Source organism: Helobdella robusta (genome assembly GCF_000326865.2).
Source record: "Helobdella robusta unplaced genomic scaffold HELROscaffold_26, whole genome shotgun sequence".
Taxonomy (NCBI): Eukaryota; Metazoa; Annelida; class Clitellata; order Rhynchobdellida; family Glossiphoniidae; genus Helobdella; species Helobdella robusta.
The window spans coordinates 2,220,986-2,237,549 of NW_008704349.1; the positions used below are offsets into that span (position 1 = coordinate 2,220,986).

General features: G+C 32.4%; 1 protein-coding gene across 1 annotated transcript; it reads left to right on the forward strand.

Moving 5' to 3' along the window:
* Nucleotides 1–13,292: 13,292 nt before the first annotated feature.
* Nucleotides 13,293–13,505, forward strand: HELRODRAFT_80056 (hypothetical protein; the record flags this gene model as incomplete). The annotated part of the gene is made up of 1 exon (XM_009020113.1): nucleotides 13,293–13,505. A coding segment is annotated over one exon (213 nt), but the record flags the coding sequence as incomplete, so codon positions are not given.
* Between the last annotated feature and the right edge of the window lie 3,059 nt (nucleotides 13,506–16,564).

Genomic DNA, 16,564 nt, shown 5'->3' on the forward strand with positions numbered 1-16,564 from the left:
AATTTATTTTTATAACTAAGCAATAATGGTTTATTATTATTATTAATATATTATTATTATCATCAATGATGATGGGAGGATAACGATGATGATGACGACGAGGATGATGATGATAATGATTATGATGACGATGATGATGATGATGATGATGATGCAATGACGATAATGATTCGCCCATAAAATTTATGTCGGCAGTTAAATGTATAATGATGATGAGGCTGTGGAAAAAAAAATTGAAAAATAAAGAAAACATCACGACGATGAAGATGATAGCTAGTAGAATAATAAAAATATTACTACCCACAATTATAATAATTATAATAATGATAATATAAATTACAATTATACTAACAATAATAATATAAATTAAAATTATAAAAACAACAATAATATAAATTATTGCTATCATTATCATTTGTATGATTTTAACAGATGATAACATGAGTGAGGATGAGGAGAATGGGTCGTGGTTGAAACGACAAATTTTACGCAAGCACTTTATAATGATGATGATGACGACGACGAAGAGAGTGATGATGATGATGATGACGACGATGATGATGATGATGACGATGACGATAATAAAAATGATGGTAACGGTGATGATGATGATGACGACGACGATGATGATGACGATAATAAAGATGATGGTAACGGTGGTGATGATGATGATGATGATGGTGAGAACGACGATGACGACAAAAAAAAGAGTCCAAATTAGCAGGATGATGCTCTGGCAGTTTTCCAACATTTATTTATTCAACAAAAGTAGAGAAGAAAGAAGAAAGGAACCACTTTTTAGTCTTTGCTAAAAATACTCCAATTAGTACCTTCGTACCGCCTCGTTTAAATGATTACACAACAACAGTTACTACTACTCTTATAAAGATTATCTTACCACTCCTAATGCTATTTTTGCAGTTTAAAAGAATATATCTACAGATATTATTAGCTTGTAGGTGTTAATTAATACATAAAACCACTGCTGGGCGAGAGCTTCCACTACTATTTCTATCACTACGATGTTAGTATTGTTAATACTAGCGCTGCTGCTGCTACTGCTACTACTACTGCTGCTGCTACTTCTGCTACTACTACCACTAATATTACTACAATCGCTGCTACTTTTACTTCTTTGCTAGAAATCCAATCCTAGTGCTCAAATATAACATGAGCATGGCTGTAATCCTTTAATTGCAAACAGATGGTCGGCCGTAGACTGTAATTTCTCGGAACGATTTTAACCTCCATATGGTAGCACAGTTTTGTAGTAGTAGCAGCAGCAGCAATAGCGCTAGAAGTAGCAGTAGTAGTAGTAGTAGAAGTTGTAGTAGTAGTGGAGGTAGCAGCCGTAGTAGTAGAGGTAGCATGTGATATATTGTTTTGACAATAGATTTTTTTTCAAAAATTTTTTTCTTTGGTCACACAAAAAAAAATAATGGATTAAAATGAATTATGTCAGAATTGTTGATCGTCCGAAGAATAATAATAATAATAAAATTATAATAATAATAACAAAGAAATAATAATAAATGATAATAAGTTAATCCTTAAATATTTAAAAGCCCTTAATGGCTACAAAATTATCCTCATTAGTTTCATTATTATCGTAAAATTTTGTCATCACCATCGTCGTCGTTATTGTCATCATTTTCATCGTCATCATCATCATACTCATCATCATCTTCATCATCATTATCATCTTCATCATCATCATCATCATCTTCGTCATCATCATCATCTTCGTCATCATCATCATCATCTTCGTCATCATCATCATCTTCGTCATCATCATCATCATCTTCGTCATCATCATCATCATCTTCGTCATCATCATCATCTTCGTCATCATCATCATCATCTTCGTCATCATCATCATCATCTTCGTCATCATCATCATCATCTTCGTCATCATCATCATCATCTTCGTCATCATCATCATCATCTTCGTCATCATCATCATCATCTTCGTCATCATCATCATCATCTTCGTCATCATCATCATCATCTTCGTCATCATCATCATCATCTTCGTCATCATCATCATCTTCGTCATCATCATCATCATCTTCGTCATCATCATCATCTTCGTCATCATCATCATCTTCGTCATCATCATCATCATCTTCGTCATCTTCATCGTTATTACTATTTTCATATTAAATTTATCATTCTTTTGAGCGTTCATTGAAGATGGTGTCATCAACACCAACAACAACATCATCATCATCATCATTATCATTATCAACAACAACAGCAACAACATCATCATCAACAACAACAACAACGACGACATCATCATCATCATCAACAACATTTTCAGTTATTCTGGACACGCAGATTGTAATAACAGTCATTGAAAGACAGGACTAGTGCTTCAAAAAAGATGGAGATGATGATGATGATGTTGTTGTGGTTGTGATGATGATGATGATAAAGCGGTTATGATGATGATGTTGTTGTAGTTATGATGATGATGTTGATTATAATGTGATGATGTTGTAGTTATGATGATGATGTTGATTATAATGTGACAGCGACTATGTTTAAAGAGTGAAGATGTTAATAATAATTATAATGATGATGATAATGATGATTAAGATGACGGTGATGATGATGATACCTCATTCTCTTGTGTCGTTTTTGACGAAATGAGAAAAAATTTTTGAACAATGCAACTACTACTACTACTGCTGCTACTACTAATACTACTACTACTGCTGCTGCTACTACTACTACTGCTGCTACTTCTACTACTGCTGCAGCTACTACTACTACTGCTACTAATACAACTAAATTGTGTAGGAGCGATCTTAGTGATAGTAACGTTCGTTGATAATTTTTTTGCATTCAAAAAAATAAAAGACTCTAAATAAATGACATCCCTCCATTCAAAGCAGATAACTTCCGGTGGGCGATAATAAATTAAGCAACAGCGTCGACAGTAAAATGGGGGAAAACAGAGTGAGAGAAGGAGAGAGAGATAGAGAAAAAGAGAAAGAAGAGATTGAATAGAGGAAAAGAGAAAAAAAGAAAAAAAAAGAAAGAATGGAAGTAAGTATTAACCGAGGAGGTAAGTAGAGAAAAATAGAGAGATAGAAAAAAAGAGAGAAAAAGAAATAGAGAGAGAAGAGAAAGAACTAGAGAGAGAAAGAGAATGAGAGAGAAAAAGAGAGAAAGGAGCTGTGAATGGGAGAAACATTTAGCGTTAACATTATTGACTAATCACCGATACCATGCCTCATATTTGTCATCTAGAGAAAGACAGAAGGGAGAGAGAGAAAGGGAAAGAGAGAGAGAGAGAGAAGCAGTAAAAAGTAAGAGTAAAAAATGATTTTTTATAAAACAAAATCGCATAAAAATAAAATTGGAAAAGAAATAAATATCTTAGATGGCGTATGCGTTGAATGCAAGTGAAGCATTGGGAAGGAAACCTTTCAACGTGCGTCATGAAGAACTGAACATTCAACGAGCATGAAATAAGATTAATAAAAGTTTCAAATACAAGAGATGCAGAAAGGAAGAAAGAGATAGGCAGAGAGAGAGAGAGAGAGAAAAAAAAACAAAAAAAGAGAGAGAAAGAGAGAGAGAGAAAAAAAAAGAGAGAGAAAGAGAGAAAAAAAGAGATAGAGAACGATGATGATGTTTGAAAAACAAAGAAAGCGCATTGATGGATAGTTGATGCATTGTTGTCCATCGTGGCTGTAAAAATGTGAACGAGTGAACATGTTCACATGTTCACCAAAAAACATTGTTCTTGTTCATATGTTCGCACGTGTGTAGATGCGTTTTGTTGGCATAAATAATGTTTGTACATGTATGTATGTGTGTGTGTGTGTATGTGTATCCGTGTGTGTGTGTGTATATGTATGTGTGTGAGTGTGTTCTGCCTATTTTTAATGTTTGTATTAGAAAAAGAAACAAACGTAATTATGAAGATGAAGATGGTGTTGTTGTGGTTGTTGATGACGATGATGTTGATGTTGTTGTTGATGACAATGATGAAAAAAAGATAATAATGATGATGATAATGATGATGTTGGTAGTGTTGATGATGATGAGGATGATGATTGAAAAGCAGGAAACGCTAAAACCAACAACAACAATTTCGCCAAGAGAAACATCCAAATACTGCATCATCAACAACAATTGCCATAACAATAATAACAACAACAACAATAGCAACAATAACATCAATAATAATAACAATAATAACATAAAAATTCTCATTAAACGGACAGGTCGGAAACACGAGATAAAAACATGAAAAAAATAACAACAACAACAAAAACATCATCATCATCATCAACAACAACAACAATAACAACAATAATAATAATAACTACGTCACGTGATGTTATTACTATTATTAAAAAAATTAAAATTAATTGTGAAAATAAGAAATTCTGCGGAAAAAATTTTTTTTCCATGTTTGACGTCATTAATTGCTTTTTATTATTACACGGGAAGAAGGATAGAGAGAGGAAAAGAAGAGATGAAAGAAGAATGGATTGAAGAAATTAATTTACGGATGAATGGATGAATGAATGAATGAACGAATAAACGAACGAACGAACGAATGAATGAATGAATAGATAAAGGAATGAATGAATGAATAGATAAAGGAATGAATTAAAAGATGGACGGGCAAACTTTAATGAACGGATGATTTAAATAAAAACAATATATTGAACCAATGAATAAATGAGCGGCTGAATGATAAACGAATGAATTAACGATGGATGGACTGACTGAATGAATGAACAAATGAATGAACAAATGAATGAATGAATGAATGAATGTATGAATGAATGAATGAATGAATGAATGTATGAATGTATGAATGAATGAATGAATGAATGAATGTATGAATGAATGAATGAATGAATGTATGAATGAATGAACAAATGATGAACTGACAGGACAGACAAAAAGATGAATAGATGAATGACGGATGGATGAAGAGATGAAAGTGGACAGATGGATAGAAAATTGGATGAAAGTCTCTTTAGATGAATTGAATAAAAAGAACTCTCCATTTATAATTCTAGTCTATTATCATCGCCATCGTCATCATTCTCATCATCATCATATTTACTAAAACCATCACCATCATCACCATCATCATTATAATCACCATCATTACCATCATCATCATCATCATAACCACCTTGGCGCGGCCAAACAAGCAGCATATGACCAGCTGAACTAAGTAGTCTAATCACTGAGGATTGAAGTTTATTTCGCCAGCAAAATATGTCCACCACACGATGAGGACGAAGAGGATAATTGTGATGGTGATGATGGTGAAGATGAAGATGAAAATTAGTAATGATGGTGAAAATGATGATGAAAATTGGTGATGATGGCGAAGATGAAGAAGATTATGGCTATGATAAAGTTGATGATTACGACGACGATGATGATGATGACGATTTCGATGGTGATGACGGTGATGATGATGATGATGATGATGATGATATTATTGATGATGATGATGACGACGACGATGGTGATGATAAAGTAAGCGAGTCCGCAATTACGATGATGATGACAGTGATGTTAGATAATAAAACACCACAAAGAAAATGGCAGAGAAAACGAGTTAATTTGATGATGATGACGACGATGATGATGACGATGATGATGACGATGATGATGACGGTGCCGATGATGAAAGAAAAGAATGACGTAGTTTAAATTTAAATTCTACGTACAAGTTGATGATGCATTGGCTTCCGGATGCCCACACACCCCACACATATACACACACACACACACGCACACGCACACTTATACACACATACACACCCACTCACATACACACACGTACATATACACACACATGCACCCATGCATACATACATACACCCATACACACACAGATACACCCATACATACATACATACATACATACATACATACATACACACTCTCTCATTTTTGTAAACATAATCAGGTGCACGTGCGACTCGAACGCATTAATAACAAAATGACAGGCTACAGAAGAGCGTCAAATACATACAAATATACTACACAAACATATACAAACTAACATACAAACACATACAAACAAATAAACAACAAGTGTAAAAACTACATACTAATATATACAAACATTATTTATACATTCAAAAATACAAACATACAAGCATATACAAGCAAATAAGCAAACAATTGTAAAAACAACATAAAATTATATACAAACACTATACAAACAAATATACAAACATATACGCACAAATAAACAAACAAGTATACAAACAACATACAAATTTATACAAACATTATACAATAAACATTTGTTTTTTATACAATCAATTTTATACAAAAACACATATTATGAAGTTTAAACACATATACACACATACATCTACAAACACTTACACACACAGGCACACACGCACGCGCACACACACACACACATACACAAACACAAACACGCTTATACACACATAATTTTTTTCCCTACTAAACACTTTTGCATTTAAGAGTCATTTAAGAGTCTTTTAGGCTTTTAAAACGTAAAAAAAAAATTTCAAAAATTATTTCAAATAAGCAAAAAAATCACAATAATACTTGAAAATAACGATAAAAATGTTAAGAATAACAACAATAAAACTCAAAAATAATTATTTTTTAAAATGATAAAAGAGTCTTCTAATTAAATTTATAACATGGCATCAGCATATTTTCTGTGCAAACATACTTTTACTGTAGCTAAAACTACTGCTACTACTACTATTATTACTGCTACTGCTGCTGCAGTAACTACTACTCCTACTAGTACAGCAACAACAACTACTACTTCTACTACTGCTGCTTTTACTTCTACTACTACTACTCTTACTCCTACTACTACTACTACTACTACTACTACTATTACTACTACTACTACTACCCTGCCACTACACTACTGATAGTATTGTATCAATACACTTTTATTTGTACCGCTATTGCTATATATACTACCACACAAATATAAGTAGTAATGTAATCAGCTGATGTTACTACAATCAATAGAAAATTATTTTAAAACAAAAACACTAACACGAGTTACTAGTAGTGGTCGCTGTGGTAGCCACAGTATTGGCAGTAGCAGCAGTAAACGAAGTAGTAGTAGTAGTAGTGGTTGTAGTAGTAGCGGTAGGTTTGGTTGCAGTAATTGACGTTAATATGAATAATGCAAAGAACATCATCGTCGTCGTCGTTGTTGTAATTATTGCTGTTGACGATTTCGATGTTGTTGTGGCTGTTGTGGCTGTTGTTATGACTTCATCGTTGTTTATTTCGTAGCTGACATTTTCATTATTTATATTGTTCTTTCTCCGGCTCTGAGCATTTTTGGTTTAATGTTTTATTGCTGTTTTTAATGTCGTGGGCGTTGTTGTTATTGTTGTTGTTGATGATGTTTACGATGTTGTTGATTTTGTTGATGTTGTTGTTGTTGATGTTTTTGATGTTGTTTTTCTGAGTTTTTTGTTGATGTTGCAGAAGTTCCAGCTGATGTCGGGGTCGTTTTATTTCTCTCCGTTGTTTTTGTTGATGTCGTCGTCGTTGTTATTTCGTTGCCAGTCACGTGACTGATGACGTCATAAAGCTGGTTGTGATGATGATGATGATGATGATGATGATGATGATGATGAAGGAGGATATGATGTTGATTATGATGATGATGGTGATAGTAGCGATGGAAATGATCAAAGATGACGATGACGCACTTGTAAAGGTTTAGAAATATTTGAAAATTTTTAAACTTGATGATATAAAATGATTTGAAAAACGTTATACACTTCTCTGTGTTAGTTTGTGTATTTATAATTATAATTATTATTATTGCTAAATTAATAATAGCATAAATAGTAATAATAATAATAATTGTTTTTACTGTCAATATTATTGATACTATTGTTATCATTATTGCTGTAATTATTTGTTTTCAAAACAAAATGAAAGTTAAAATTAGTTTGAAGAAAAAATACAAAATGAGATTTATTTACATAATTGGTTTTTTTTCTGTGAAAAAATTTCAATTGAGATTTTTTTTTGGTAACATCAAACAGCAAGGAAAGAAGTAACAGCATTTTCAAAATGACGACATGATGAAGATGGAGGAGATAGCTGGCGTTTGAATATTATTCAAATGCTTTTCAGTTCTTTTTTCTTTCGCTAAAATGTATTTTCTTAAATTTTCTAATTTCAATTCCACTGAAACATACAAAATAATTTTTGAAAATAGAGAAATAAAATTGCCAATTTTAATTTCAAGAGAAGTGACAAGAGTAATATATATTGCCTGATGACTTTTAACCGAAGATGACTCTCAATAATACTTTTAATACTTTCACTTCTAATACTATTGCATTCTTACTACGTGCTACATCAATCTCCTATTGACGTTCTATGGTCTTGAAATTGAAACTACTAGCTGATTTTATCAGTGTAAGTACAGTTATTATCATTTAAAATTTATCTCCATGCAAGTAAATTTAATTCTCACTTTTTAATTTTCTTCCAGACAAAAAATTCAATACTTTGCTTCATACGTTTCACTTTCAAAATCTTTTTCTCCTGTCTTTTTATTCAAAAAATACTCTTCCAAGCACTTCTTGCACTTGTTTTTGTTGATTTTTCGTCTGTTAATTTCTCCATTTTAAGTTTTATTCTAAGTCTTACGTTTTAAACCTTCTTCTAGTCCTGAAATGTTTCTTCCATGATTCTTTTTTTTGTGCTTTACACCATCGTGTAGAGAAAAATTAAAACAGCCGTTAAATGAAAGCTTTGCATCGCACTAAATTCCCATCAATCAGATGGCCTGTCCAGCTATCTCTCTCCGCGTTTTTGTCTTTGCTTTTTTTTATTTTCACTCTTACTCTCACTTTTTTTCTTCCTCTCTTCCCCTCTCTCTTCTATCTTTTCTCAATTTTTTTTATTAATCTCAATTCATTTATCATTCATCTATCACTCAGCCGTCGAATTTTTTTCTGAAACTTTCTGATACAACGACATTACACAAATGATACGGCGTGTAATATCACGAAACAATGATAAATCTGATACAGATGATAAATCTGATACAGATGATAAAACTGATACAGATGATATAAATGATACGGATGATATCACTAATAACCTATTTATCGTGATACTAAGGATAAAAATGATACAAATGTGTTTGTGAATTACATTCACGTCGCTAATGAACGGACGACTGTATAATGATGCGATCCAAACGTGCATACCAATCCCTGAAGCTAACTCCAAATTACCAATCGGACTAAAGATTAAAATGACTAAAAAAAATGTAAAAGCTGTAAATAAAGTGTAAATAATGTAAAAACTGTAAATAAAATGTAAAAAAATGTAAAGAGATGTAAGAGAATGTAACAAATGAACATCTGTGTATACAAATGAACACACGCCTGCTTACATTTTGATGAACTTTCAACTCCCAAATTCTTTTTTGTGTTTTTACTATTAAAATTGAAAATAGAAAGAAAATTGGACTCCAAAATTGATAACGGCTTTTGCTTAGAGATGGTTGGTCAAATTAGATTAGGTTAGAGATAAGATCAAAATTTAATAAGATATACAGATGATAACTTTATAAATCTATCTGTGATATCTATCTATCTATAGTATCTATATATCTATCTGTCTATAGTGTCTATTTATCTATTTGCATTAGGTTTTTTTTATACAATCGATGTTATTTCATTTTATCTTAATAGTTTTCATTCGTTTTCGCCGTTTTTAAATGTTGGCCAGTTTTGAGAATGAAATTCAAAGAAATTTTTTTTTAACAAGTTTCACTGGTTACAAATTTAAATTAATATTTCAAAAATTGGTAAATTTTATTTATAAAAATAACACCGAATGATTCGCAACGCGTCGGCAAGAAAGAAAGAGAAAGAATTCCATGGCTGGAAAGGCAGTTTATTTGCAACATTTTGAAAAATTACATTGTTAGATGTATCAAACTTTGTGATTTTTTTTTCATGATTTCCTCAATTATGCTAAAATATTTGGTAACTCTGTAAATAAGTTTACATACTTCAACTCCGAAACCAGAGCTGAAATTTAAAATTTTGATAAAAAAAGTTGATAATTCACGCAGAAAAATTGTTTAAAGTAATTACAGATGATAATTACAACATAGTAAACTACGTAATTCACAAGTTAATATATACAACAATAGATACAACTCACCAAACACACGCAAAAATCCGACATTTCGAACGAATTCAGCTAAGAAAAAAATCGGAAAAGGTTGCCAAATATAATAGATGCTAAGCTTACTTGTGCCTTTCATTATCCATTCCTCACATTCATCTTGCACGCATATATATATGTTAAATATATATATATGTTTATGTGTTTGTGTGAGTGTGTGCGCGTGTGTGCGTGTTGGTATAAAATGCACATTTATATATAATAAAGCCTTATTAACGTGCACACACACACACACACACACACACACACACCACACACACACACATACACAAACACATATAAACATAAGTATTATCAAACAAATATGTATGGCCACGTATGGTGAAAGATGCTCACATATATACATATACCAATACATTCATATATACATGCATGCAAACACACAAACAGTCACTCACACACACAGACACACACAAACACAAACTTACATGCATACAAATACAACTTTTCCGACATTCAATTCAACACGTACCCAATAAAATATGATAACATGCATAAACATCCCTGCACTGCGCATTATGAGCTATGCATGATTTCATGTTCTAAATACACCTTCCTACATGCATACGTACAAACCTAAAACACACAAACGTACATACCAACTGACATACACATACACACATATGTTTACGTATTCCAGTACATACAAGTCCATACACATGCATGCATGCATACACCTTTCATACATATAAATTCATACAATCAAATTCAAATATATACATTCACACGCACACACGCACACACACACACACACACATATATATTCATGCTGCTTATAAAGGAGAGTGCAAAAATAGATATACCCCACCGTTCGAACAAAAACACGTACATTTCTATTATATGCCTAACATACAGCACTATGCTAACGTAAAACCATAATCACATGCAAAAACATTCACGCATACAAACATACAAAAACGTACACACATACAAACGCACACAAACACACATAAAATACAATGTGTGAACACAATAAACAACGTACAATACAATATATTAAGACAATAGAATGTATAAATGATGTTTAAATACATGTAGTACACACACGCGCACGCGCACACACAAGCGCGCGCACGCACACACACAGAAACACGCACACTACATCTTTCCATAAACCAAAAGACAGTCATTATGTTTCAACGTACAATTAAAAAACGAAAAAAACCAAAAAAAAAAGAAAAACACCCAAGATATAAATCTGCAGACGACAATTTTTATTTCTAGCACTAAAAATTTTTATTATTCGTGTGCCATGTAAGTACCAGTACCACATACTGCTGCTGCTTTTACTGCTACTTCAACTACTACTGCAGCTGCTACAACTGATGATGCTGTTGCTGCTGCTACTACTATTACTACTAAGTTTTCTTTTTTGAAAATTAATTTCATCTTAGATATGGCCACTACAAGTATTTTTTTAACATTTCGTGAATGATGCAAACTAAAAATGGCAAACGTTAACGAGAAATATTACTACTACAACAATTACCGCAAGACAACCGCTACTACTGCTACAGCTACTACTGCTGATGCTGTCACTACTACTGCTACTACTGTTGCTTCTACTACTGCTACTCATACTACAACTACTACTACATATACTACTACTTTCTGCAAAATTATTACCACCACTACTAATGCTGTTGCTACTACTCCTATTACTACTACTACTACTGCTGCTGCTGCTGTTTTTACTACCACACTACTCCTCCTCCTACTACTGCTACAACTATTACTACTACTACTGCAAAACTACTACCACAACTGTGGCTAATCAAACCCCATAAAGCAAACAATTCCATTCATAAATAATTTGCTTCCCTGCTAATTTCAACAGACACGACAACAAATGAAGCAAGTAGAAACGAAGCAGTAAAAGTAGTAGTAGTAGTAGTAGTAGTTGTAGTAGTGGTAGTAGTAGTAGTAGTAGTTTTTGTTGTTGTGGTTGTTGTAGTTGTTGTAGTTGTTACAGCTGTTGTGGTTATGGTTGTTGAAGTGTTTGTGGCTGTTAGTGTTGTAGTAGTAGTAGTAGTAGCAACAGCAGCAATAGTAGTAGTAGTAGTAGTAGCAGTCGTAATAGAAACGGTAGTAGTAGCAGTAGTAAGTAATAATACTATTTTAGAAGAGGTAGTTGTAGATGTAGAATAGCTGTAGAAGTAATGAATAATAATATTATCTTAGCAGAATTAGTTGCGATTTTAGCGTATCACAAGTTGTAGAAATAATAGTAGTAGTAGCGGCAAAAGCAGTAATAAGTAATAATACTACCCTAGTAGTAGTAGTTGTGGATGTGCATAGTGCCATCTCGTTTCACGGGGCATAACTTCAAATGTTTATGCCCATCTGTGGTTAGCGATATTTTTGTTGACGTCATTGTTGCAGTTGTTGTGGCTGCTGTGGCTGTAGATGTCGCTTTCGTTTTTGTTGTTGTGGTTGTTGTAGTTGTTGCGGCTATTGTGATTGTGACTTTTGTAGTTGTTGTGGCTGTGGTTGTTGTAGTTGTTTTGGCTGTTGTAGCTGTGGTTGTTGCGGCTGTTGTGGTTGTGGTTGTTGTAGTGTTTGTGGCTGTTAGTGTTGTAGTTGTTTTGGCTGTTGTAGTTGTGGTTGTTGTAGTTGTTGTGGCTGTTGTGGTTGTGGTAGTTGTTGTGGCGTCGTTTTTATTTATAGTGGTGTAGTAATGTGTGGCTGCCGTCGTTGGTTATGACGACGACGACGATGTCGTTTCTCTAAAAATGTTCTTACTGTCAATGTGATTAATTTTTGCTAGTGTTTTTTGATAACTTTATGAAAATTTAATTGCATTAACTTTGTTTAGATGTTTATGACAATTATTTCAAGAACAATTTTTGTGTTTATCGTTCTTATCATGTTAATTATTAATAATAATAAAAACAATATTATTATTATTATTATTGTTATTATAACTATAACTATTATTATTGTTGTTTATTATTATTATTCTTTATTATTAATATGTTAATCCTTAGCGAGTGTATGTTTTATGCGTCCTTTTTGTATTAATGAAGGTGGGGGAATGAAATTTTTTGTTGTCGTGGTTAGTATCATTGTATCTTTGTATCATTGTATCTTTGTATCATTGTATTTTTGTATCATTAAATCTTTGTATTTTTGTATCATTGTATCTTTGTATCGCTGTTTTTCTGTATCATTGTATCTATATATTGTATCTATTCGTTGTGTCTTTGGTTTTGTATCATTATTTCTTTGTATCACTGTATCTTTGTACCATTTGTATTGTTGTATTTTTGTAGCATTGTATCTTTGTACCATTGTATCATATTATTCTGTATTTATACCATCCTAGGTTGTAATTACAACGCTAACTTTAATACTACTAGATGAGGTTAGGGCGAAATTGACAAAAATTTGCCTTAGTTTCTTTGCCCCTTTGTAAAATTTTAAATATCAAAAATGTTTAAATGTTGGCCCATTCGTCAACTTTGCCTAGATCCGCTCCAAACAAGAAGCTCTCGTAGGTCTACTACTACCACACTACGCTACAGCCACCAGTGGTAATATTGCAGCAGCTGCTACTACTTCATTTAATGGTACTAATACTACTGTCAGTATAATATTAATACTTAGTTGTAGTAATTTTATTATTAAATAAAAAGACATTAAAGCACAACTGTTAGGATTGTAGTGCTACTGGTATTACAGACACTTCAACTACTATTACTAATAGAAAAACTACAAAAGCCACTACTGCTGCTACTATTACATCTACAAGAGCCACTAATGCTACTACTGCTACTACTACTACTACTACTACTACTATTACAACAACTACTACTACTACTACAGCCACTACTGTTGTTTCTACTAAAACTGCAACAACCACTACTGCTACTACTACAACTACAACAGCAACTACAGCTGCCACTACTGCAACTGCTACTATAGTTACAACAGCTACTACTGCTACTACTACAACTACAACTACAACAGCCAGTAGTAACGATACTACTAGTATTAATACTAAGTCGTGATCTCTTAAACTTGATTTAGTTTCTTCTGCTTGCGCCAGTTCATTTCATTTAATCCTCACGTAGAATGAATGAACGAACGAATGAATAAATGAATGAAAGAACGAACGAACGAATGAATGAATGAATGAATGAATGAATGAATGAATGAATGAATGAATGAATGAATGAATTTGTAAGTGAATGAATGAATGAATATATGGATAGATGGATGGGCGCTAGAAGAAAAAGATAGAAAGATAGAAAAAATGATGGAGAGATAGTAAGTAGATAGTGAAAGGCAAGATGGATTGAGTAAAAAAAAAGAATAGACAGATGGAAAAAGTGAAAAACAAGAAAAAATGGAGCGATGACGAATTGCCAAAAAGACTTTGAAAATTTGTAAAAAAAACTGAGAGAGAGAGAGAGAGAGAGAAAAAGAGAGAGAGAGAGAGAGAGAGAAGGAGAGAGAGTGAGAGGTAGAGAGAGAAATAGAGAAATATAGAGATTTATTAAGAATGAGAAAGGAATGGAAATGCGAAATAGCAACAAAATTTGAAGAGCTACAAATGATGTAAAGGAATGAAGAAGAATATTTTTCTGACAAAAAACAGGCAGTTAGTTGTAGGAACGAAACTCAAAAGAGTTTCAACGAATGAATTAAATGAATTTACAATATAAAATGAAATGAAATAGAATAAAAAACAAGTTAAAATCAAAAAACTAATTAGCAGGTACGAACGAACGAACGAACAAACAATCAAACAAACATACAAACGAACGAACAAACAAAACCAATAAATAAGAATAAACAAATAAATTAATTGATTATAGTTTACCAAAAGCTAGTGAACACGTAGCCAGCATAAAACTGTCGCCAAACACGAGAAAAAAATGTATGAATGACAAAAAATAATGTTTTGGTATTAAAAAATGAAATAGAAGTATTATTATTAATAATACTTATTATTATTACTATTTATTACTACTACCATAATTTATTAACATTATTATTGTTATTTAATTGTTTTTTTTTAAATTCAGCAATGATTTACCCAAAAAAATTTTGAAAATAATATTTATTTTTGAATTTCGCGAATTAAAATCTAAAAATATATATCAAAATAATACTTACTTTCAATTTTGCGAATTAAAATCTAAAAATATATATCTATATATAATATAAATATATAAATATGTAAAACACATCACTATCATAAATCTACGCTTATGAGGATGAAGAAGTGTCGATGCTAACACGACGACAATGATCGATCATGGCATAATTAATACACTTCTTACCTTTTCGTCTATTTTATCTTTATTAAAGTATTTATTTTATATTTTATATAAGAATGATTGAAATTATAAAAGTGCTGACGAGAGATGACGACGACGACGATGATGATGACGTAAGTAAGAGGGAGAGACAAAAGATATAAATAAATGAGAAATAAATACCTAATCTCGTTAGCAACATATTCACTTCAACTAGACGGTGCGTGCGTGTGGCTGTCGTTGGAGCAGTAATTTACTTGGAGCTGTAGTAGCAGCAATAGCAGCGCCAGCAGCAGTAGCAGCGCCAGCAGCAGCAGCAGTAGTAGCAGCAGCAGTAGTAGCAGCACCAGCAGCACCAGCAGTAGTAGTAGTAGTAGTGGTTCTAGTAGCCTCAGTAGTAGTAGTAGTAGTAGTAGTAGTAGAAGTAGCAGTAGTAGTAGTAGCAGTAGTAGTAGTAGGGTTCGTTAAAATAGTAGCGTTCGTAAAAGTAGTATTAGCTACACTCAATATTGATTTTAATATTGGCCATAATGTCAATATTGCCAATAGGCACAAAAACCGGTAATTAGAAAAAAAAGAAATACAAATATAATCATACTACTACTACTAGTACTACTACTACTACTACTACTACTACTACCACTACAACGACAACAACAACAACTACTACTACTACTATTACTACTACTACTACTACTACTACTACTACTACTACTACTACTACTACTACCACTACAACGACAACAACAACAACAACTACTACTACTACTACTACTACTACTACTACTAATAAAAATAATAATAACAATGATAGCTAGCAGTCAACAACGCCGTTCTTAAAAATGAGGAAATGACAGTACCTACACGAGAAAAATCACCTGAAGATGATTATGTGATGATGGTGGTGATGATTGTGATTGTGATGATGATGATGATTGCATGATGATGATTGTGATGATGATGATGACGACGACGATAATGATGGAGATTGTGATGATGATAATGATGACGACTGTAGTGATTATAACGATGATGATGATGATGATAGGGATACAATGATGACGATC